The 26,162-nt window shown below is 41.2% G+C and overlaps 1 protein-coding gene across 2 annotated transcripts in view; it reads right to left on the bottom strand.

Moving 5' to 3' along the window:
* TBX5 (T-box transcription factor 5) overlaps nt 1-26,162 on the bottom strand; it is a 58,366-nt gene that overhangs the window by 7,266 nt on the left and 24,938 nt on the right. For both annotated transcript variants that reach the window (XM_058158548.1, XM_058158550.1), the window contains exons 5-7: nt 24,999-25,146; nt 16,284-16,436; nt 12,948-13,039 (exon numbers count right to left, since the gene is read on the bottom strand). In XM_058158548.1, coding sequence (XP_058014531.1) covers nt 12,948-13,039; nt 16,284-16,436; nt 24,999-25,146 — 393 coding nt within the window. The remainder of the gene's footprint in view (nt 1-12,947; nt 13,040-16,283; nt 16,437-24,998; nt 25,147-26,162) is intronic.

Below are 26,162 nucleotides of genomic sequence, written 5' to 3'. Positions count from 1 at the left end.
TGTCACGGCAACTTTGTCTTACAAGCAATAATTCTATCTATCTATCTATCTATCTATCTATCTATCTATCTATCTATCTATCTATCTATCTATCTATCTATCTACACACATATATTTATTCAACATTTACATCTTTAAAATCTTAGTTACACTTTAACAGCTTTCCAATACTTTAGTAATATCCATTTTATCATTCGGCCAATTATATAGGAGTCGGACAGCGATGAGGCTGAGGAAGAGCTTGAGCCAGTCCTGGAGGCTGGGGAAGGCCCGGATGAGGGTTCTGCATAGGAGGCAGAGGTGGGGCCAGGGCCATCGGGGAGTGATGTGCGGACTCCGGAGCCTCCAGAGGCTGACAGCAGAGAGGCAGAGGAACAGGAGGAGCCTGTTCCTAATGCATGAATGAGAAGAGCTGCCAGAAGGCAAGAGCAGCTCAAACAAAGAGGACGAAGAGGTTGTAGAAAAAAAATGCTTTTAAAGGGTTCTGACGATCGCAGCTGAGCCGCGCGATCATCAGAGGCTTTTTTTTTTACTTTTAAAAGCATTTTTTTGGCTGAAGAAAAAATGCTTTTAAAAGTAAAAAAAAAACCACCCTCTGATGATTGCGCAGCTCAGCTGGTCCTGGGAGGGGGAGGGATTTTTGCTACCGGTTCTCCGAACCATCAGCCGCTATCGCTACCGGATCGGGTTATCTGGTCCAAACCGGGAGCATTTCACCCCTGGCATATCCTGTATTTATATTCAGTTTTTCTAGTGAATACGTATGTTTACATTATACTTGTTTACGTAATCAATATTTTTGAGATTAACCATAATTAACGACCTATGGTTCTTTATTCTTATTTCTCTAAGCCTCTGATGAATTTTGATCGCGTGACCCTGGGGAATGTAGCCACGGGTCGCTAAGTGTGGAAATAAAACGACCCTAAGTCACTTATAGAAAAAATAATTGCTACCAACCTGCCTTCCATTGAGGACCTGTATACTGCACGAATCAAGAAGAGGGCCCTGAAAATATTTACAGATCCCTCACATCCAGGACATAAACTGTTTCAACTTCTATCCTCAAAACGACGCTATAGAGCACTGCACACCAGAACAACTAGACACCAGAATAGTTTTTTCCCGAAGGCCATCACTCTGCTAAACAAATAATTCCATCAACACTGTCAAACTATTTACTAAATCTGCACTACTATTAATCTTCTCATAGTTCCCATCACCAATCTCTTTCCACTTATGACTGTATGACTGTAACTTTGTTGCTGGCAATCCTTATGATTTATATTGATATATTGACCATCAATTGTGTTGTAAATGTTGTACCTTGGTGAACGTATCTTTTCTTTTTTGTACACTGAGAGCATATGCACCAAGACAAATTCCTTGTGTGTCCAATCACACTTGGCCAATAAAAAATTCTATTCTATTCTATTCTATTCTATTCTATTCTATTCTATTCTGTAATATGTTCTCTATTCTATTCTGTAATATATTCTCTATTCTATTCTATTCTATTCTATTTCTTTTATGTACACTGAGAGCATATGCACCAAGACAAATTCCTTGTGTGTCCAATCACACTTGGCCAATAAAAAATTCTATTCTATTCTATTCTATTCTATTCTATTCTGTAATATGTTCTCTATTCTATTCTATTCTGTAATATATTCTCTATTCTATTCTATTCTATTCTATTCTATTCTATTTCTTTTATGTACACTGAGAGCATATGCACCAAGACAAATTCCTTGTGTGTCCAATCACACTTGGCCAATAAAAAATTCTATTCTATTCTGTTCTATTCTATTCTATTCTATTCTATTCTATTCTATTCTATTCTATTCTATTCTATTCTATTCTATTCTATTCTATTCTATTCTATTCTATTATTCCAGCGTCATAGTTAAAACTTCAGACGGTCTCTACTAAAGGAACAATGCTGTACATCGAGGACGACGGCCTGCGTAGGGAAACGTTGCCCTTCGCCAAGGAAACCTGTTCGCCGCAAATCTGCACTCAGTTTGCCCGAGGAAGCAAGAATTCGCCTCAAGAAGAATCAGTCATAAGGCGTCCAGCTGCGTTTCTACCCAACGCCCCCCCAATTGCTATCATTTCACTCGGCATTCTCTTTTTCCCCAACAGAGAAAGCTATAAAATGTATATATACAAGGAGAGCTGGAGCATTTAGTCCAATTAGAAACATGTGGTTATTTGTGTCTGGAACACACAATACCGCTCCCACCCTGGATCGCTGCCTTTCGTTAAACATCATCCTCTTCCCAAGTTCCATTAAGGCCGAGGGTGAGCTGGAATCGGCAGCAACCACCTGTTCATGATTTTCCCACACCCCTTTCCACCCACAAAACTTTCAGGGGGTATACAGTGGACTTGTAAAAGAATCAAAGCATTTTGGATTAAAATATGGTGGATTATGCAGAATATTCTGAAAAAGAAGATAAGATTTACTCCACAGTGATTTTAAATTTAATAACAGCAGCGAAACTTCTGGTTGCACAGTACTGGAAGAGAGAAGATTTACCTACGATTGAAGAACGGACACTTAAAGTATCGAATTTAGCAGAAATGGCAAACATTTCTGCGTATTTGGAAGACCATTCTGTTGTGTCTCGTCCTATCTCACCTCAGCCGGGGTCTTCTTATCTGCTTCCGAACACAGAAGAAGAAATACCTCCAGCCCCCAGCCCTGGCTCCATGCCCAGACAGGCTGAAGAAGAAGAAATACCTCCAGCCCCCAGCTCTGGCTCCATGCCCAGGCAAACGGAGCAACTAGATCCCTCTCCCTCCTCCACAGCATGTGAGCCTGAGGAAGGTTTATTACCAACAGCTGCCGACTGGAGTGACCCTCGCATCAGAAGACTTGATAGGCAGAGGCAACAGAAGGAAGGGAGGGGCAGGCCTGGATAAGTGCTGAGTCATGGAGCCACACCCCATGGCCTATATAAAGGATCTGCTTTCTGGCATTCTCTGAGTCAGGCAAAGTCTAAACATATCTTGCTGAAGTCACTTTCTGGTTTCCTGCCTGCCTTGAGGACTTTGCTAGGACTTTGGCAGAGCTGCAGAGGCACACCTGATTCGGATTTCTCTGACCCGGCCGTCAGCGGAGGAGTGGGACACGACACATTCATAAGAAAAATATGTATTGGAATGTATTGGAGAAGTTGGATTGATTACATTCAAAACAAGTATCGGACTAAAAAGTATCAAATAGTTTATGAATAATGTTAGGAATGGCATATATTAATGTATATGTTTATATGGGAAAGGGGAGTTAAGGGGGTATTGGAAGAGGGTGGATATGAGTTAAGATTTTTTTTTGTTTTTTTTTTTAAAAAAAAGGTTTATTTTTACATTCATATCCAACAACTCATCCAATGTACAGTCATGTACAGTCATTTCGCCATGAGCTAAAAACACATTTATTTATTCAAGCGGGACTGGCTTAACAGTTTTATTAAATTTTAATTGGGTTTTTATTATTTCAGGGTTTTAAATTTTTAATTTTTAATGTTGGCCACTTTTGTAATATGCTTTGTTTTAAATTCTTTGTTTTAATTGTATATTTATTGGGTTTTTATCTTTGGCTGTACACCGCCCTGAGTCCTTCGGGAGAAGGGCGGTATAAAAATTTAATAAAATAAATAAATAAATAAATAAATATACAATTAGTCGGGCTTGCCCAGTCACCATCCCCTCCTTTTAACTCTCTTCCCTCTTTTTTTTTTATTTGCATTTATATCCCGCCCTTCTCCGAAGACTCAGGGCGGCTTACACTATGTCAAGCAATAGTCTTCATCCTATTTGTATATTATATACAAAGTCAACTTATTGCCCCCAACAATCTGGGTCCTCATTTTACCTACCTTATAAAGGAAGGAAGGCTGAGTCAACCTTGGGCCTGGTGGGACTTGAACCTGCAGTAATTGCAAGCAGCTGCTGTTAATAACAGACTGTCTTAGCAGTCTGAGCCACCAGAGGCCCTTCTCCCTTCTTCTACTTTCCAGAACTTCCTCTTATCTACATCCTCTCCTCCCTCCACTCTACACCTTCCTTCTCCCTCTTCTACCCCTCTTCCTTCCTCTTCTCCCTCTTCTCCCCCTCTTCTCCTCTTTCCTACCTCCTACTCTCTCCTCCTTTCTCCCTCCCTGAGTTAAGATTTTTGTTGTAGTTTAACTTATGATTGTTAGATGTTATACCCTGCATTTTATTCTGGGAAGTCTCGTGTGGGGGGCGTTGGGGGGCGTTGGAGGGGAGAGGGAGGAGGGAGGAGGGCGAGGGGGGGGAAGTGGGGGGAATAATTGTTTTAAAAAAAATTTCTTTGCAATTAAAAAAAAAACTTTCAGGGGGAAAGCCCGAAGTTTGTTTCTGACATGAGTCCTGCTTTGTTTCTGGAATGGGGCCATGGAGAGGACATGGGGTTTCATTTCTTTTTTTTCTTTTTTATTCAAAAAGTTTTACAAAAAAATTTTTTTTCCCCTTTTCCCCCCAACCCCCTCCCTTCACTAATACCCTCCCCCCTGACTTCCCGGAACAAGCACAAGGTATAGTTAAAAATAAAACAAACATATGCTAAGAAAATTTTTCCCCAAAACTATTATACCAATTTTCCCCTCTAACTCTGACTTCCTCCTAACATAACCAAAAGCATTCAGAAAATTTAAAAAAAACAAAAACAATTAACAGTAATAAAATATATAAATCAATAGAACAAATTACTCCTAAAGTATTTAAAACCAACTAAAGCATAAAAATCCAATCCAATTCAAAAAATATCTCCCTTATAGCTTCTATAACCATATAATTTTCCCCCCGGGTCTTTCTTACATAAGATCTTTTGAGAATATTCTATTTAAAATTCAGTGCAACACATTATAAAATTTCAATACAGAAAATTACAATATCTATTCAACTTTAATCCTTCCTCATCAAAATCCAGTATAGATCCAAAGACATGGGGTTTCATTTCAACGGGGAAACGTTTGCGTGGCGTGTACCGAATTATTCTTCCCTTGGCATTTAAATGCCCTTCGGTGTTCGAGGAACCATCTTGGTAGAAAACCTGTTCTTATCGGACTGATCAACTGTGGCGGAGAATCATGGGTGGAATCTTAAATTTCTGTCCTGCCGGTTCTGTGGGTGTGGCTTGGTGGTGTGGCTTGGTGGTGGGAGTGGGAGTCGTGGGACTGGGTGGGCGTGGCTATGTGACCGTGTGACTGGGGGGGGTCAAAAGACAGAAACTCACTAACAATGTCCTGCTGGAGCAGGGTTGGTCTAGATGACCGCCAGGTCCCTTACCAGCCCTGGATTATCCTCTGAAGCTGCCTCTAGTGCCAGGTTTGTAGTCCTTCCTTCCTTCCTTCCTTCCTTCCTTCCTTCCTTCCTTCCTTCCTTCCTTCCTTCCTTCCTTCCTTTCTTCCTTCCCTCTCTACCTCCCTTTCTTTCTTTCTTTCTTTCTTTCTTTTATTTATTTTTTATTTTATTTATTTTGTCACACAGTATATATAAGCATAAGCATGTAATAACTATACAATATATAAGCATATATATAAGTATGATTATGTTCTAACTATATTAATTGGATATAACGAAGGAAAGCAATAGGACAGGAACGGTAGGCACGTTTGTGCTCTTATGCACTCCCCTTACAGACCTCTTAGGAATGAGGTGAGGTCTTCCTTCCTTCCTTCTTTCCTTCCTTCCTTCCTTCCTTTCTTCCTTCCCTCTCTACCTCCCTTTCTTTCTTTCTTTCTTTCTTTCTATCTTTCTTTCTTTCTGTTATTTATTTTTTATTTTATTTATTTTGTCACACAGTATATATAAGCATAAGCATGTAATAACTATACAATATATAAGCATATATATAAGTATGAGTATGTAATAACTATATTAATTGGATATAACGAAGGAAAGCAATAGGACAGGAACGGTAGGCACGCTTGTGCTCTTATGCACTCCCCTTACAGACCTCTTAGGAATGAGGTGAGGTCTTCTTTCCTTCCTTCCTTCCTTCTTTCCTTCCTTCCTTCCTTCCTTCCTTCCTTCCTTCCCTCCCTCCCTCCTTCCTTCCTTCCTTTCTCTCTCTCTCTCTCAAAAACAAACCCCCACACCCCCATTTTTCGCCTACAACACCGCCCATTTTTTGCCTAGCAGGCTTCAGCTTTTTTACCTTTTAAAAAATGCTTTTAAAAGGTAAAAAAAAAAAAGAGAGGCTCTGACCATCCAGGCTGAATTGCCTGATCATCAGAGGCTTTTTTTTTTTTTAAAGCATTTTTTTTACAACCTCTTTGGCCGAATGGGTTGTTAAAAAAATGCTTTTAAAAGTAGTTGTTCTGGTGTGCAGTGCTCTATAGCGTCGTTTTGAGGGTAGGAGTTGAAGCAACTTATGTCCAGGATGTGAGGGGTCTGTAGATACTTTCACAGCCCTCTTCATGACTCATGCAGTATACAGGTCCTCAAGGGAAGGCAGGTTGGTAGCCATTTTTCTGCAGTAAGGGGAAGTGCATAAGCACACCAGCCTGCTTACCGTCCCTCTCCTAATATTCCTTTTTTATTTACTCTTTTCTTTTTTCTTTTTTTTTTATTGAAAAAGTTTTAACAAGGAGGCTCCAGTGACGTCACCCTCCTGCTGGGTGCTCAAACAGAGCACTCCGTGTTAGAAGATTGTAAAAGTCAGTGAAACAGAAAATAAATCACTGTTCACTGAGCTTAGCATAATCTCTGGGTGAAAGAGATTATCAGAATTGTGGAAGAGTGGCAGGTCTGACAGGGGGTTTGCTCTTAAGAGCGAATTTTCCTGGATTTATGACCCACGAATTCCACTCCTTCCAACTTCAGCACGCCTGTTTTATCAGGAAAAGGAGAGGAATGTTGCTTCTGCTCTAGAGAACTTATTAAATTGATTGATATTCCAAGCAGACGGAATTTCACAAGCGTTCGAACTTTGATGTAGAATCAGCACGGCAAGTACCGACTCCTTTTGAAATTTGAAACCTTTCTTTGTCTTTGATTAATTGACTTTTAAAATGGCGTCTAAAAGTGAAAGTAAAATTTTTAGTACGATGAAGCAGCGTTATTTGTGGATTGTTACAAACGGAGTTTTTATACTGAAAGGAGGGAAGGAGAGTTATTAAGTTTGAATTCTGATTCTTTTGAAGACAGAATGGCAGCTAAACCTTTAAAGCCTTCTGGAAGAAGGGATCTGAACCAAGTCTTGAGGAAATATTGAAAGAACAATTAAAACTTTCTGAAGATAGGCAAAAGAGATGATGGAGAATTTTAATGCAAAAATAAGAGAAGATATTCTTATGGCAGTTCAAGGACTGAGTAAAAAATTGAAGGATTGGAAGTGGAAATGCAACAGATCTCTCAGTCAAATAAGTATTTAGAAGATGAAATGAAAGGTGTTCAGAAAAAAGTGGATCAAAATGAAGATCAGGTTGTGATATTACAATATAAACTTATGGAAGGAGCTCTTAGAATTCGTGGTATGCGAGAAGAGCGTGAGAAGACTTAAGAAAAATTATATCAGAAGCATTGGCTGAATTTATTGAAGCGGACCCCAAGAGGTAGCTTACCAAATTGATAAAATATATATAGTTAATTCTTGGATTGCAAGACAGAGAAAGCTTCCTCGGGACATTGTGGTTTATTTTGTGAAAAGGACTATGAGAAATCAAATTCTGCAAGTTTCATATCAGACAACTTTAAAAATTGGAGAACAGGAGTTGAAGGTGTTGAAAGAGATTCCTTCAAAGATGTTAAGAGACAGGAAGAATTTGCTTTTTACACAAGAACTTAAAAACATCAGATTCAATTCAGATGGGAGGTGCCAGTTGGACTGACACTATTCTATCAAGGAAGGAGATATAGAATTGACACTGTTTTAAAGGCAAAGGATTTTCTTTCTACAGTTTTGAAAGTCGAAATAGAAGTGATAGAAAACTTCAAGAGACTCAAGAAGGCGTGGTGACCCAAGAGCCTTTATTGCTGCCAGTATTAGAGGAACCACAAGAGCAAAGGGTGACAAGAGGAGCCCTTAAGCGTAAGAAGAGCAACAGTCTCAAAGTAAAAGTCAGGATCCCATTATGGAAGCTGTGGGAGGAGCTAGACGGAAGATACCGGAGGAGGAGCTTCCGTTGTCTGCTTCAAAGCTTCAGGAGGCCAGTAATGGCAAATAGAATCTTGTCATGGAATGTTAATGGCTTGAATTCAGCTCAGAAAAGAAGGAAAATATTTCACTACTTGAAACAATTTAAAAATGATGTGATTTGTTTGCAAGAGACACATATAAAATTATCAGACCAAAAATATTTAATTAATTCAAAATTGGGTAACCATTTTGTTGCATCAGCTTTGGAAAAGAAGCATGGAATTGTTGTATATATCAGGAAGGATATACCAGCTAAGCTAATTGAGGCAGATATTCAAGGAAGATTTATTGCTATTGAACTGGTGATAGATGCAAAAAGACTTTGTTGATAGGTATTTATGCACCTAATCAGCAACAAGAAAAGTTTTACAAAATGTTACATGAGAGGTTGACCCTCTGGGATTATAGTTCGTTTATTTTATTAGGAGACTGGAATGGAGTAATTGATACAAGAAGGATAAGAGAACCTCCTCCAAGAAGATACCTATACATGCAAAATTACCAAAATCCTTTTTTGAAATGATGGAAGACTTTGAGTTTAGAGATATATGGAGGTTACGGAATCCAGATGAGAGAGATTTTACTTTTTTTTCTGATAGGCATCAATCTTTTTCACGCATTGATTTTATTTTAATTTCTAATGACTTGCTTTCTAGGGTGAAGAAAACGAAGATATTTTCGAGGTGTTTAACTGACCATAGCCCAGTATGGATGGAATTATTACAAGGGAAAAAAGGTGGTAGAACATGGAGGTTGAATGAAAATCTGTTTAGATATGAGGATAATGTAACTTATTGTAAGAAACAGTTAAAAGAATTTTTTGATTTTAATATGTACAAAGGGACACCTATAGGAACTGTGTGGGAAGCGAGCAAAGCGTTTATTAGAGGATATTGATTTATTTGGACAACAGGCAAAGGAATAATAAACAAAGGCAGCGTAGATATTTGGAAGAAGAAATTCAAAGGAAGCAACAGTTATTAATTCAAAACCCACAAGATCATAAACTTAAAGAGGCTATAAAAATATTACAGAGTCAATTTAATATGTTAATGGCAGACCAGGTGGCAACGAATATACAATATGCTAAACATAATACTTTTGTAATGCAAATAAACCTGGGAGATGGTTGGCATATAATTTAAGGAAGAAACAGAAAGCACGTGTCATACAAAAATAGAATATAAAGGTAAAGAGACATATCAACAGGATAAAATTAAAAGGCATTCTCAGAATTTTATACTGCACTATATGCAAAAGACAAAATATTGATAGGGATATTTATGATTATTTGAAAGATTATAAGGTGAATATTCTAACATTAGAACAGAGGAGGAGCTGAACCGCCGATAGCTACTGGAGAAATAGTGGAGGCAATTAAACAATTAAAATGGGAAAACCCTGGTACAGATGGTCTTACAGCAACTTATTATAAAAACACAGGATGAAATATTAGGCCCACTTAAAGAATTATTTAATCAGATACAATTAGGAGTGGGAATACCCCGTCATGGAAAACATCTTTTATTTCACTGATACCAAAGAGGAGCAAGACTGCTCTAAACCTGGTAACTATAGGCCGATTTCACTTTTAAATAATGATTATAAGATTTTTGTAAAAATAATAGCAAATAGATTAATGTTAGTTTTACAACAAAGAATTCATACTGATCAATCTGGTTTTATAAAAGGGAGGCAGATGAGGAATAATGTTAGACAGATTATTAATATATTGGAATATTTGGAAAAGAAGAATACTTCAGCGGCACTTATTTTTTGGATGCAGAGAAATCCTTTGATCGATTGCATTGGGATTTTTTATTTAAATTAATAGAGAAAATGCAATTTGGAGACTGTTTTATTAGAATAATTAAAGCGATTTATGGAGAGCAAACAGCACAGATTATAGTAAATGGTAGTTTGACAGAAGTTATTAAGATTGCGAAAGGAACAAGACAGGGATGTCCTTATCACCATTATTGTTTGTTTTGACTCTGGAACCATTATTAGATAAAATACGAGAATTAATGAAAATAGAGGAATTAAGATTAGACAATATGAGTACAAAGTTAGAGCTTTTGCAGATGATGTAGTGGTTACGTTAATGAATCCTATAAATTCAAGTAGATTTTTGTTGGAAGTAATTGATAAATATGGAAAGGTATCAGGATTTAAAATAAATCAGAAAAAACAAAAGTGATAATTAAAAATATGTCTATACAACAGAAACAAAAACTAGAGGAAATGACAGGATTTGAGGTAGTAAAAAAGGTTAAATATTTAGGGGTCTATATTAGCTCATCGAACAAGAAACTTTATAAGAATAATTATGACTTGCTATGGCAAAAAGTTCAGAATGATATGAATGGCTGGAAGAAATTGCAGTTATCCCTATTGGGAAGGATTGGGGCTATTAAAATGAATGTGTTACCTAGATTTTTGTTTCTGTTCCAGATGATACCTATAATTAAAAAGGATAAAAATTTGGAAGATTGGCAGAGTGGGATTAATAAATTTATATGGCAGGGTAAAAAGGCGAGGGTTAAAATGAAAATAATACAGGATTCACGGGAAAGAGGTGGTTTAAGAATGCCTAATTTTAAACTATATTATGAAGCAGTAACCCTCGCAGTAATAAGTGACTGGTTTAACTTAACAGAGGAAAGAATTTTGAATATAGAAGGTTATGACTTGTTATATGGATGGCATGCGTACTTATTTTATGGAAAAAGTGGATAGGGCTTTTAAGAATCATGTGTTGAGAAGTGCTCTTTATGGTCTGGAATAAATATTCCTATAAATTAGATTATAAGATTCCTATATGGGCGAGCCCTAGACATGCAATAGAGAATATAAATATAGAACAGAAACAGGAAATGATTACATATAAAGAACTTTTGTATGCTGAAGGAGGTAGATTGCAATTAAAATCATTACAGGTATTAAATGAAGAAGGGAGGAATTATACTTGGTTTCAATATGGGCAAATAAGTGCTAGATGGAAAGAAGATCAAAAATTGGTATAATGCAAAGGAGGAAAATTTAATAAAGCAAATTAGAAATCAGACCCAGGAGCATATAAAGAGATTGTATAATGTGTTGCTTGAAATAGATTCGGAAAAGGATTTGGTAAAGGATTGTATGATAAAATGGGCACAGAATATTCAGGAACCAATAATGTTGGAAACATGGGAGAAAATTTGGGTTAGAAATGTTAAGTTTACACAAGCACAGAATTTAAGGAAAATTTTTATAAGATGTTTTATAGATGGCATTTAGATCCCAAAAAATTATCATGTATGTATCCTAATATCCAAGCGAAATGTTGGAGGTGTGATTGTGATGATGCTACATATTTTCATATTTGGTGGACTTGCAAGAAAATTAAGGTCTTTTGGATAAGAATTTGGTGGATTATTCAAAATGTACTGAAGAAGAAGATAAAGTTCCTGCCACAATTTTTCCTTTTGGGAATTATAATGGATTGTACAGGGATTGAGACTAAACTGATTTTGAACTTAATAACAGCAGCAAGACTGTTGATTGGACAATACTGGAAGAAGAAGAGATACCTACAATAGAAGAATGGATATTGAAAGTTATTAACTTGGCTGAGATGGCTAAAATCTCAGCGTTTTTAAAAGACAATACGCAGGAAAGATATTTAATTGAATGGAAAAAATGGATTGATTATCTACAAAACAGATATCAGATTAAGAAATATCAGATTGCCTTTGAATAATTAGAAAGTTATTTTATGTAATGGGGAGGGGGTTGGGAGACGAAAAGCTTTGGATGTGGTTATTTGGATTGGACTTTACCTTGTGATTGACCCGGGAAGCCGGGGGGTGGGGGAGGGAGGGGGGTGTTTTGTTTTTTTTTTGGGAGGGAGGGGGAAAAAAGGGGGAAAAATGTTTTTGTTTTTTTAAAACTCTTTCAATAAAAAAAAAAAAAGAACAGTTTTAACAAGCAAAACAGTTTCCCTTTCCCCTCCCCCACAAAACCCCTTCACCCTCCTTCAGCCCCCGGCTTCCCGGGTCAATCACAAGGTATTTCGCCGCGAGCTTAAGACATATCTATTTATTTGCGCAGGACTGGGCTAGGTTTTTAATTAAATGTAGTTTTAATGGGGTTTTATTATTTTAATTGTAAATTTTAATTCGGCCTTATTTAATAAGTTTTTTAATTAGTGTTTTATTTCTGTATTTATAGTTATGTATTTGTGTTTTTAATAGGCTGTAAACCGCCCTGAGTCCCTTGGGAGATAGGGCGGTATAAAAATATGATTAAATAAATAAATAAATAAATACATAAACCAAACATAGAGTAAAATTTTCCCTTCTAATCCAATTAACCTCTTCCAAATCTTTTCATTTCCTAACCCCCCCATTATGTAAAATAATACTTCTTAATTATTCAAAGGCAATCTGATATTTCTTAATCTGATATCTGTTTTGTAAATAATCAATCCATTTTTTCCATTTAATTAAATATCTTTCCTGCGTGTTGTCTTTCAAAAAGGCTGAGATTTTAGCCATCTCAGCCAGGTTAGTAACTTTCAATATCCATTCTTCTATTGTATTTACTTACTCTTTTCATGTATCCAAATTACGCTTATACTTTTACCTGTTATCTTATCTTATATATGATTGACAAAAATAAATAAATAAAATAAAATAAAATAAAAATATGGAAAGGCTGAGAATTCTGGGAACTGAAGTCCATGCATCTTCAAGTTGCCAATAGTTGAGAAATACGGCACTGAATAATAACTTACCTCTGCACCCGAGACATTCGGTGTAATTCCATATCGTCGCTGCCTCTGAATCCTTTTGCGAAGGGATTGTTTTCAATCTTGAGTTGGGTAATCTGAAATTGAAGAACCAGAAAGAAGGGTGGGGGGGGGAATCAAAGCTTGTTTGGACAGCAGCTGCCTATCAATCATCTATGAGGAATCTACCGCAAGGAAGAAGGGGTCACTCTATTCTCCAAAGCACCAGAAGGCAAGACCAGAAGCAATGGGTGGAAACTAACCAAGGAGAGAAGCAACTTAGAACTAAGGAGAAACTTCCTGACAGTGAGAACAATGAACCAGAGGAACGACTTGCCTCCAGAAGTTGTGGGTGCTCCATCAATGGAGGCTTTTAAGAAGAGATTGGACAACCATTTGTCTGACATGGTATAGAGTCTACTGCTTGAGCCAAGAGGTTGGAATAGAAGACCCCTTCCAGTTCTGTTATTCTGGTACCCAGACCAATTTTCTTCTCTGGGATTGTAAACCACCTTCACTCTTCAGCTCCCATTATCAAAAGGAAATTCATCCCGACAAGCTGTTGATCTCGTAATGAAGCACATGTTTTGCATGATAGCCCTTCCCCAACTGCAAATATTTGGAGGGAAAGATCTCCGAGACACAAGACAATCACACAGCACCCTGGGCCACCGCATCTCTCTACATGTGGAGGTCCATCCATGAGAATTCCCGCCCCCCCCCCCAACACACAGTTTTCTTGTCTGAGAGAAAGTTGGAAAGCCATAAGCGGTGTGGCTTTTGTGTTCTAATTAGTTCCTATGTTGACTTGTAAAGCCCTTTTTATTTCTGGGGAATGTGTGATAGCAAATCTGAAGAGAAAGGAAAAGAGAGGAGAGGAGAGGAGAGGAGAGGAGAGGAGAGGAGAGGAGAGGAGAGGAGAGGAGAGGAGAGGAGAGGAGAAAAAAAGAAAAAGAAAAGAAAAGAAAAGAGGGAAGGGAAGGGAAGGGAAGGGAAGGGAAGGGAAGAAAAGGAGAAAGAGAAAGAGAAAGAAAAAGAGAAAGGAAGAAAAGAAGAGAGGGGAGGGAAGGGGACGGGAGGAGAGGAGAGGAGAAAAAAAGAAAAAGAAAAGAAAAGAAAAGAGGGAAGGAAGGAAGGAAGGAAGAAAAGAGAAGAGAAGAGAAGAGAAGAGAAAGAGAGAAGAGAAGAAAAGAAGAGAGGAGGAGAGGAGGGAGGGAGGAGGAGAGGAGGAGAAAAAGAAAAGAGAAAAAGAAAAGAAAAGACGGAAGGAAGAGAAGAGAAGAGAAGAGAAGGGAAGAAGAGAAGAGAAGAAAAAGAGAAAGGAAGAAGAGAAGAGAAGAGAAGAGAAAGAAGGCAAGGCAAGGGAAGGGAAGGGAAGAAAAAGAGAAAGAGAAAGAGAAAGGAAGAAAAGAAGAGAGGGGAGGGGAGGAGAGGAGAGGAGAAAAAAAGAAAAAGAAAAGAAAAGAAAAGAGGGAAGGGAAGGGAAGGGAAGAAAAAGAGAAAGAGAAAGAGAAAGGAAGAAGAGAAGAGAAGAGAAAGAAGGGAAGGGAAGGGAAGGGAAGAGAAGAGAAGAGAAGAGAAGAGAAGAGAAGAGAAGAGAAGAGAAGAGAAGAGAAGAGAAGAGAAGAGAAGAGAAGACCAAGTGGGATTGGACACAAAAGGAATTTGTCTCCAGTGCAGAAGTTCTCCATGTAAGACGCAAAGCAGCAGTCTTACATATCATAAATATGTAACTTTATGTAACTTACATTACCTAATATAAATATGTAAGACAAGCATTTGTCTTACATATTTATATTATATTTATCCAAAATGGTATCAGGTTTCCTGCACGAGTGGGGGTGGGGGGTGGGTGGGACTAGAAGACCTCCAGGTTCCCTTCCAACCCTATTATTCTACATTCTGAAGTCAGATTTTAATGCTCCAGCATTTTCCACTGGCTTCTTTCATGGCTCGTCTTCCTTTTCAAGGAGGAAAAAGACAGCTAGGCGGTATCTTTTGACAAACACACGCTTCATATTTTACGAACAGACTGTCTGGGAATTTGAGATATTTCCCTACTGATTTGTAGAACATTGATTTTTCTGCTAATTCTTCCATGCGAGAAACCGCCAAGAAGATGTAACTCACATCGTTTGTATTCTGGATTTAAAAACATAAACGCCGCCTTCTTCCTTTTACCAGCTCAAGGCTACGCAAATGAAAATGACCCCTTTCAATACTTTCTCCTTGTCATTCCTGAAAGAGGATGGTGGCTGTGATAAAGCCACGCTTCCCAAATTATATACTGAAGGTCTTTTTTTTTTATGTTGTAGTAATTGTCCAAAGTAGTAGTCCGTGATGTATGGCCACAATTCAGCCCACAATTTATGTTGTGGAGAGAAAGAAGGGAGGGAGGGAGGGAGGGAGGGAGGGAGGGATGAAGGAAGGAAGGAAGGAGAGAGGGAAGAAAAAAGGAAGGAAGGAGAGGGAGACGATAAAAAGAAGGAAGGAAGGAGGAAGGAAGGAAGGAGAGAGGGAGGGAGGGAGAGAGGGAAGGAAGAAGGAAGGAAGGAGAGAGGGAAGAGAAAAGGAAGGAAGGAGAGGGAGACGATAAAAAGAAGGAAGGAAGGAGGAAGGAAGGAAGGAGAGAGGGAGGGAGGGAGAGAGGGAAGGAAGAAGGAAGGAAGGAGAGAGGGAAGAGAAAAGGAAGGAAGGAAGGAAAGGGAAGAGAAGGGAGGGATGAAAGAAGGAAGGAAGGAGAGAAGAAAGAAAAAAGGAAGGAAGGAGAAGGGGAAGAGAACAGGAAGGAGAGAGGGAAGAGAAAAGGAAGGAAGGAAGGAAGGAGAGAGGTAAGAAAAAAGGAAGGAAGGAGAGGGAGACGATAAAAAGAAGGAAGGAAGGAGGGAGGGAAGGAAGGAGGAAGGAAGGAAGGAGAGAGGGAGGGAGGGAGAGAGGGAAGGAAGAAGGAAGGAAGGAGAGAGGGAAGAGAAAATGAAGGAAGGAAGGAAGGAAGGAAAGGGAAGGGAAGGGAGGGATGAAAGAAGGAAGGAAGGAGAGAAGAAAGAAAAAAGGAAGGAAGGAGAAGGGGAAGAGAACAGGAAGGAAGAAGGAAGGAAGGAGAGAGGGAAAGAAAAGGAAGGAAGGAAGGAAGGAAAGGGAAGGGAAGGGAGGGATGAAAGAAGGAAGGAGCGAGGAAAGAAAAAAGGAAGGAAGGAGAAGGGGAAGAGAACAGGAAGGAAGGAAGGAAGGAAGGAAGGAAGGAAGGAAGGGTCAGACTTGCGCCCTTGATGCTCTCCACCATCGTTACTCCCCCCCCCATGATGGCAAAGCTTCCCCCCCCCAAAAAATTAGTCACTTTACCTTGTGATTCTGATAGGAGGTCACTGCAATGAAGGCCGTCTCTGGGAAGACATGGGTGCAAAAGGCGGTGTTTTTGGAGCCAAACCCGTTGTTTTCGTCTGCTTTGACAATATGCAGCCGGGGCTGGTACTTGTGCATGGAGTTGAGGATAATCTGCAAAGGAAGGGTTGAAAGTAGGGCAGCCTCCATCAGTCGGGGTGGAGAGAGGGTGACAGGCTCTTCCTACAAAGGCCTCCGTTTCAGAGCTCTACATATGAAGGAAAGATTGGCCCGCAATAGATTATCTTTCCTGACAAAGGAAAGCTACGGCAGGATAAATTATGATTTCTTCTCCAAACTACAAGGAACCTAACTCATACAACGCTGAGCCACAAGCTTATAGGGGGTGTCAGTGGGGATGCAGTCCAGCATAGAGAAGGGAGAGGGAGAGGAGGGACGGGGAGGGAGGGAGAGAAAAAGAGAGGGAGAGAGAGGGAGAGAAAGGAAAAAGAGGAAGAGGGAGAAGAGGGAGGGAGGGAGAGGAAGGGAAAGGAAAGAGAGAGGGAGAGGAGAGGAGGAGGAGAGGGAGAGAGAGAAGAATAGGAAAAAAGAGAGGGATAGGAGAGGGAGAAGGAGAGGGGAAAGGAGAAGGAAAGGAAGAGGAAAAAGGAGAGAGGAGAGCTGAGAGAGAGAAGGAGTGGAAAAAGAAAGGGAGAGGAGAGGAGAGGAGAGAGAAGGATAGGAAAAGAACAGGAGGAGAGGAGAGGAAAAGGAGAGAGAGGAGAGAGAGAGAGGAGAGAGGAGAGGAGAGGAGGAGAGGAGAGGAGAGGAGAGAGAGAAGGAAGGAAAAGGACAGGGAGAGGAGAGGAGAGGAAAAGGAGAGAGAAGGAGAGGAGAGGGAGAGAGAAGGATAAAAAAGAACAGGAAGGAGAGGGAGAGGAAAAAGGAGAGAGAGGAGGAGAGAGAAAGAAGGAGAGGGAGAGGAGAGGAGAGGAGAGGAGAGGAGAGGAGAGAGAGAAGGAGAGGAAAAAGGAGAGGAAGAGGAAAAAGGAGAGAGAGGCGAGGCGAGATGGAGAAGGAAGGAAAGGAGAGGAGAGAGAGAAGGAGCGGAAAAAGGAGAGGGAGTGGAGAGGAGAGACGAAGGGTTTTCTATATCGCGCAGTCTATTTATGGAAGACATTCTTATCCTACCAAACATCTCAATCGTTCCAGAAGGAACAGACGCGAGACTTCGAACCAGACATGCACCACCTTTGTCGTGATACCGCTTATTCGCCGCATCAGTCCTCATTCCCTCTCCTGTTGCCTATTAAGCCCACTCACTCCATTTGGAACCCACTTTAAAGACCCCTCAATGTCATGAGCCCCTCGTTCCGATTCCAGCTCCGTCCCAACCTTCCAGGCCTGTGGGTCGGAATGTTATGCTTTTGAACAAGCCCGAAAGGAAAACAAGCAAAAGGAGAACAAAAAACGGAAAACATTCGGCGGCGTCTAACGTAGAACTCCGTTTTCACAATCTGCTTCCAATGCTTCCAAAGGGGTTTCGCCAACAGACTCGCCTGCCATAAAGATGGCGGCACCATCTAGGACGAACATTTGAGGAATATTTTATTTTTCCTGGCTGGGAAATTTCTCCAGAGACCGTCAGATGCCAACAATCGCATCTGGTGTCCAGGAGGAGGGTCTTTTTTAATCCTGGGAGAAGCTTCTTGATGGAGGAGGTGGTGGAGGAGGAGGAGGAGGAGGAGGAGGAAGAGGAGGACAAGAAGTAAGTGTTTGGAGAGCCAGCAGAATGGGAACCAATCCAGGTTTTCTTCAGGAATTCGACTTGATGTTATTTTCCTCAAAACAACTAGGAGAGGGCAGCAGAGAATTTTCCAGGGGCCCAATCCAAATTCTAAGATGGTGACATTTTAGCATTATGGAGGCAAATGGATGAGAATTAGCAGAGCAAACCGAAGGCTTTGCCGTTGAGCTACGGTACTTCAGAATAAGGATAGATCTGGAAGCGACCTTGGAGGTCTTCTAGTCCAACCGCCTGCTCAAACAGGAGACCCCTATACCTGTTGTGGTCCGCCAGCAGCCTGCGGAGCTGGCAATGGAGTCGGACAGCGATGAGGCTGAAGAAGAGCGTGGGCCAGTTCTGGAGGCTGGGGAAAGCCCAGATGAGGGCTCTGTGTAGGAGGCAGAGGTGGGGCCAAGGCCATCGGGGAGTGATGTGCGGACTCTGGAACCTCCAGAGGCTGACAGTAGCGAGGCAGAGGAACAGGAGGAGCCTGTTCATAATGCACGCATGAGGAGAGCTGCCAGAAGGCAAGAGCAGCTCAAGCAAAGAGGACGACTCGGGAGTAAGGCCAGGAGATGATTGGCCCCTCCCATAAGGCTTAAAAGACCAGCAACGGCTCTTGGGCTCTTGGTCGGAAAACAACGTTGGTAGCTTCGTCTTCTTGCATTTATTTTTGTATCGGTGTCTTCTGAACTTTTGCCAAGAAAGGCCTTTGGCAGTTTGCCTAATTGGACCAAGGTTGGTGATAGGACTGAGGAATTTGTGTTGGGAGGAATTTGCTTTCATTTAGTTGAACTACGCTGGGAATGAAATAATTCTCAGCTGTTCGAATAAAGTTTGTTTGTTTTTACACTGACTGAGTTTCCTACTGCCTACTGGGGGCCGGGTCACAACAATACCATTTCAGACAAGTGGCTGTCTAGTCCCGTGATGGTGAACCTATGGCATACATGCCACAGGTGGCACACGTAGCGATATCAGTGCACATGCACGCTCCAGCCAACTGATTTTCGGGCCTTCTGGGCCCACCAGAAGTAGGGAAACAGGCTGTTTCCTGCTTCCAGAGGGCCTTGGGGGTGGTGATGGTGGGGAAGGCCCATTTTGCTCTGTCGTCTGGCTTCAGAGCCCCTCTAGGAATCTGGGGGGACAAAAACAGCCTTCCCCACCCCTCCGGAGGCTAAAAACGGCCCATTTGCCAACTTCTGGTAGGCCCAGGATGCCCCTTTTTTGCCGTCCCCAGCCTCCAGAGCCTCTCTAGGAGTTTGGGGAGGGTGAAAATCGCCTCCTCTCCCCTTCCAGAGGTCCTCCAGAGGCCAAAAATGGCCCATTTGCCAACTTCCGGTAGGCCCAGAAGGCCCCTTTTTTGCTGTCCCCAGCCTCCAGAGCCTCTCTAGGAGTTTAGGGAGGGTGAAAATAGCCTTCTCTCCCCTTCCAGAGGTCCTCCAGAGGCCAAAAATGGCCCATTTGTCAACTTCCAGTCCCAAATTCAGGGATTTGAACCGCTGAACTGCCTACCTTTCTGATTCACAAGCTCACAAGTGTCTTAGCCACTGAGCCAGCCAATCCCAACCCACCCCCCCATCAGTCTTCTGTGCTGGCTGGCTCTCTTTGCTTCGATGATATCTTGAGTTGTTTTGCCTGCTAGGGAGAATGTTCAAAATGTGGAAGAGATTTGGCAGCTAAAAAAAAAAAATAACCCAAACAAATTTTTTTAAAAAATCCTGAAAAACTCCATGGAGGTTTTTTTTTTGTTTTTTTTAAACCCTGATGGAGTTAAGAACCAACGAGACATGTTTCAAATGAAGTCCTGCTTCTCTTCTTCTTCTTCTTGTTTTAATTTTTGAGAGCTCCTTTTCTTCTGATTTATGATCGCCAGGAGTGGAGCCAGCCGTAAGGATTAATTCAAACGGTAACTTGGGCTGGGCTCGACTCCATTCCGGGTTCCCAGATCGTTTAACACATTGTACTGATTTGGTTTTACAAGGCCTGGCCGCCTTCCTTTTCATCTCCCCCCCTCCCCTCTTTCTCCCTACTCCACGCGTCCATGAGTGCCACTTGGAGAGGCAAGCGTTCAATTAGCGTCAACTGTTGACAGATTGTGGCGGCCGCCCGACACCCCTCAACCGCTCTCGCTTCCATCAATTTAAGCCCAACCTGATTCGTGGTTAAGCACTCTTCAACGCGCAAGCTTCAAGTTCATCAAGGAGTCGATGCGATGAAGCTCTCGTTCGATAATTCGGGTCGTGAATGCTTGATGTTTTTTGATTGCAGGATTCTTCTTCTCCTTCTCCTTCTCCTTCTCCTTCTCCTTCTCCTTCTCCTTCTCCTTCTCCTTCTCCTTCTCCTTCTCCTTCTCCTTCTCCTTCTTCTTCTTCTTCTTCTTCTTTGATTGCAGGATCTTCTTCTTCTTTGATTGCAGGATCTTCTTCTTCTTCTTCTTTGATTGCAGGATCTTCTTCTTCTTCTTCCTCTTCTTCTTTGATTGCAGGATCTTCTTCTTCTTCTTTGATTGCAGGATCTTCTTCTTCTTCTTCTTTGATTGCAGGATTTTCTTCTTCTTCTTCTTCTTCTTCTTCTTCTTCTTCTTCTTCTTCTTCTTCTTCTTCTTTTTCTTTGATTGCAGGATCTTCTTCTTCTTCGATTGCAAGATCTTCTTCTTCTTCTTCTTCTTCTTCTTCTTCTTCTTCTTCTTCTTCTTCTTCTTCTTCTTCTTCTTCTTTGATTGCAGGATCTTCTTCTTCTTCTTCTTTAATTGCAGGATCTTCTTCTTCTTCTTTGATTGCAAGATCTTCTTCTTCTTTGATTGCAGGATCTTCTTCTTCTTCTTCTTTGATTGCAGGATCTTTTTTTTCTTCTTCTTCTCCTTCCTCTTTGATTGCAGGATTTTCTTTTCCTTCTCCTTCTCCTTCTCCTTGATTTTGAAAGGCACACAAATCCTTCATGACTTTAAAAGTGGGCTTAGGTGTTTGGAAGCTAAAACAGAGGATGGACAATTTGCGGGAACTGGGTACACCTTGTCTCGCAAAGAGAAGGATGAAGAGTGATGTGATAGCTATCTGCCAAAACTTGAGGGGGCTGTCACAAAGAAGGGGGGGGTCAACCTATTTTCCAAAGCACCAGAAGGCAAGACGAGAAGCAACGGATGGAAACTAACCAAGGAGAGAAATGACCTGGAACAAAGGAGAAATTTCCCGACAGTGAGAAGAATCAATCGGTGGAAGAACTTGCCTCCAGACATTGGGAATGCTCCAACACTGGAGGCTTTTAGGAAGAGACTGAACAGCCATTGACTTGGAGGTTGGACTAGAAGATCTCTAAGGTCCCTTACAACTCTGTTATGCTGTATTCTATTCTGTATCCCTTGGACAACACATCTTTCTTTCTTTCTTTTTTGTAAAGCAGCAGGATAGATTGAATCAGATTAAAGCATCCAAAGCGAGGTACTTCATCATTGGAAGGAGGAAAGGAATTAAGAATATCAATTCCAGAAAGGCTTATATTTGCTGAATGAGACCACCTGCTGTTCTGAAGACTTAAAACAGGGTCAGACTTGGTTAGCATTTGGCACAGGATCCCAGCGCAGGAGATTAGATTGGGAATTTTTTTTAAAAAAAGAAAAAGACAACGCAGAAGAAAGCTAATAAACGTTTCCACCTAGTCACTGGCGCTGGGTTTGGAAAAGATTTATTTTATTGCCGCGGATTTTTACCAAAGATTCATAGCGCTGCAGTTAATATGAAGCAGGAACTGATGGTGGGTGGAACCAAAGAAAAAAAAACGGGGGTGTGGGGGGAGAAAGGAAGGAAGAACCAGTTTGGTCTAGTAAATGTAAAAACAATGTTAAAAAGATGTGGAGACTCTAGAAAGAGCGCAGAGAAGAGCAACCAAGATGATGAGGGATCTGGAGGCTAAAACATATGAAGAACGGCTGCAGGAACTGGGGATGTCTAGTTTGATGAAAAGAAGGACTAGGGGAGACATGATAGCTGTCTTCCAATATCTCAGGGGCTGCCCCAAAAAAGAGGGAGTCAAGCTATTCTCCAAAGCACCTGAAGGCAGGACGAGAAGCAACGGGTGGAAACTAACCAAGGAGAGAAGCAACCTAGAACTAAGGAGGAATTTCCCAACAGTTAGAACAATTAATCAGTGGAACAACTTGCCTCTAGAAGTTGTAAATTCTCCAACACTGGAAGTTTTTAAGAAGAGAGATTGGACAACCATTTGTCGGAAGTGATGTAGGGCTTCCTGCCTAAGCAGGGGGTTGGATTAGAAGACCTCCAAGGTCCCTTCCAACTCTGTTATCCTATTCTATTCTATTCTATCCTATCCTATTCTAGTAATTAAGTTACCAGTCTAGAAACCAGGAGACGGTGAGTTCTAGTGCTGTCTTAGGTGGGAAAGCTGGCCAGGTGACTTTGGCCAATCACCAGGAGACAGTGAGTTCTAGTCCCGCCTTACGCAAGAAAGCTGGCTAGGTGACTTTGGACCAATCACCAGGAGACAGTGAGTTCTAGTCCCGCCTTGGGCAGGAAAGCTGGCCAGGTGACTTTGGCCAATCACCAAGAGACAGTGAGTTCTAGTCCCGCCTTACGCAAGAAAACTGGCTGGGTGACTTTCGACCAATCACCAGGAGACAGTGAGTTCTAGTCCCGCCTTAGGCAGGAAAGCTGGCCGGGTGACTTTGGCCAATCACCAGGAGACAGTGAGTTCTAGTTCTATCTTAGCCATGAAAACTGGGTGGGTGACTTTGGACCAGTCCCTCTCTCTCTCTCAGCCCAACTCACTAACGTTGCTGTGGGCAAAATAAGAGGAGGAAGGCACATCGGGCATGTCCATGCCTTGAGTTATTTATAAAAATAATAATACAAAATTTTATAAAAAATATGGGCTGCGTTTGTAGGATTCTGTCTGTTAAGGTTTTTTAAGTCAAAATGGCAATTACATACTGTCTATATTTATATATTATGCTATACAATATAAGCAATGCATTATATTATTTGAATAGAGCGGTATTTATACAATATCAACTCTTAATATTTATATAGCCGAAACCTTTAGAAGATAAAGAAGTAGTTTATCTCAATATTAACTCTGATTTCCAAAATGTCAATTTTTTGTTCCTTTTGTTAATATTGTTATTCATCTTAATACTTTACGTGGCTTCAATACAGTGATATTCGTGTTAAAGTTCTTGAGAATCTTTGGATTGGATAACTTAATAAAGAAGACACAAAGACATGTTCTGTCAGTATCAATTACACTTTAGATTATCACTATTGCAAGTTTTAACATTATTTGACTTTTTCATAGGTCAGTGCTGACAAGCATCAGATCGTTTAAATGTTGCATTCAAAAGTAAATGTAAAGGAAAGGAAAGCAAAACTGGACATTGAGAATCTTCTATTTTGATCTCTTTGTCTCCATCTCTGACCTTCTGCCTAACAGTTGAGTTAGCCCCACAAATATATGTAGGGAAAGAGCAGGCAGGGCTGGAGGTGGAGTTAAATGTGCCATTAGCTTGGAGTTTTTGCATTGCTGTAAGCGACACACGTTTAACCTCTCCTGAATTCCATTGATTCTTATCTGCCACCAATTTAGAGCTGAACTTCAGTTGACCAGATTCTGGTGTCTAAAGTAAAGGTAAAAGTAAAGGTTTCCCTCACACATATGTGCTAGTCGTTCCCGGCTCTAGGGGGCAGTGCTCATCTCCATTTCAAAGCCGAAGAGCCAGCGCTGTCCGAAGACGTCTCCGTGGTCATGTGGCTGGCATGACTCAATGCCAAAGGGGCATTCCCTTCCCACCAAGGGGATCCCTATTTTTCTACTTGCATTTTTTACGTGCTTTCGAACTGCTAGGTTGGCAGAAGCTAGGACAAGTTATGGGAGCTCACCCCGTTACAAGGCGCTAGGGATTAGAACTGCTGAACTGCCGACTTTTCGATCAACAAGCTCAGTGTCTTAGTCACTGAGCCACCGCGTCCCTTTTCTGGTGTATAAACTTGAATAAATTTTCGATGCTGCAATCTTAGAGAATATAAATCCTGAGAATATATAGTCCTGAGAATATATTGGTTGGAGTTAGTTCTTGGTCCCATAAAAGAAATGGTGGCTTTCATGCTTGAATTTTTTTTTTTTTTACATTTATATCCCGCCCTTCTCCGAAGACTCAGGGCGGCTTACATTGTGTAAGGCAATAGTCTCATTCTATTTGTATATTTATATACAAAGTCAACTTATTGCCCCCCCAACAATCTGGGTCCTCATTTTACCTACCTTATAAAGGATGGAAGGCTGAGTCAACCTTGGGCCTGGTGGGACTAGAACCTGCAGTATTTGCAGGCAGCTGTGTTTAATAACAGGCTTCTTACAGCCTGAGCCACACCGCGGCCCCCTTATGAATTAAGGTCCATATGAAGATATTCAGATTGGGATTATTTATTGGGGCACCTAAAACACTCTAGACCAGATGTCTCCAAACTTGACAGCTTTTAAGACTTGTGGACTTCCCTATCTTGGCTGAGGAATTCTGGGAGTTGAAGTCCACAAGTCTTAAGGTTGCCAATTTTGGAGAGACCTGCTCTACCCCAATGTGATGCTCATGTTGTTGTTAGTTGCAAAGTCATGTCTGACCCATCACGACCCCATGGACAACGTTCCTCCAGGCCTTCCTGTCCTCTACCATGCTCTGGAGTCCATTTAAGCTCATGCTGACTGCTTCAGTGACTCCATCCAGCCACCTCGTTCTCCGCCGTCCCTTTCTTCTTTTGCCCTCCATTGTTCCCAGCGTTAGGCTCTTCTCCAGGGAGTCCTTCCTTCTCATCAGGTGGCCAAAGGATTTGAGTGATGCTCATAGCCATCAACAATTATGTCCTCTACTACAGCTACAACTTCAAGAGCTAAGGATCTGATCAAACTTCAGTGCCAATCCGGAACAGCTAAGTCATACTTACATGGCCAAATGGGTCGAGATGATTATTGGTCAACTTGAGCTTTTGGAAGGAAACCAGCTGTCTCATCCAATGGGCCCCAGTAGCCGGTGAGTCTGGATGGACATACAATCTTCCGGGCATGGACGGTTCAGCCTTCCCAGTTACCGACCTATCAAAAGCAACACAATATTTTGGAGTTTGCACTTCCCTTATTTCCTCTTTGTTTGGGAACCTTAACCTGTTGGGAAATCAGAGAAGGCCTGTCAGGAAATTGTTATTTGCCTAACTAGTTGGCCAGGCAATATATAAATTAACTATGTATGTTTGTAGAAAGGCATGATATTGCTTTAAGGCTGTGCTGCATCATTGCAAGCATCCTGATTGGTTGAGCTCTGTAGCCAATGTATAAAAGGACTCCTAAATTATGGCTTGTGGGGAATCTACAGGGTTACAGCACTGTAACCTGATGACATGCTGCAACTGTATATTTGAGCTTTATGATCGTTGCTTGATCATGGCTAGTTACTGATCCCTCAAGATCCTGACTGTTGTGAATTGAACTGTGTTTTGCCAAACTGAAAGAAGACCTTGTTTGTTGTGCAAGTCTACGTTGGTCAGACGACTTGATATTTGTAACATCCCTGACTGACTGAATTTATATGTGTACGACCTGGATTGTTTTTGGACTATGACTTTGCCTTTTCCTTAAAAGTAAAGGAATATTAAACCCCGGTTTGTCTGCAAGTGACTGTTATTGTCTACAACCAGTCTCGGTCATTTTCATGCTCTGCTCAACAGTCCACAACCTTGCTCAACAGTCCACAACCTTGGTTGTGAACCCAGATTACCCTTAACAAGGCCAGAGCAGCAAAGGATGCTGAAAAAACGTCCTATAGAATTCTTATCTGAATGACATGATAACAGAGTTGGAAGGGACCTCGGAGGTCTTCCAGTCCAGCCCCCTGTTCAAGCAGGGAGACCATCTATCATCCCAGACCAATGGTTGTCCAATCTCTTCTTCAGAACCTCCAGTGTTGGGAACACCCACCACTTCTGGAGTCAATTATCCGCTGATTAATTGTTCTGTAAGGAAATTTCTCCGTAGATCTAGATAGCATCACTCCTTGATTAGTTACAGTCGTGAAATACACATTTTTTTTTACTACCGGATCTGTGCGCGTGGCT

Source organism: Ahaetulla prasina, chromosome 15 (assembly GCF_028640845.1).
Source record: "Ahaetulla prasina isolate Xishuangbanna chromosome 15, ASM2864084v1, whole genome shotgun sequence".
NCBI classification, from domain to species: Eukaryota; Metazoa; Chordata; class Lepidosauria; order Squamata; family Colubridae; genus Ahaetulla; species Ahaetulla prasina.
This window is presented reverse-complemented; position numbering and strand designations above follow the sequence as displayed.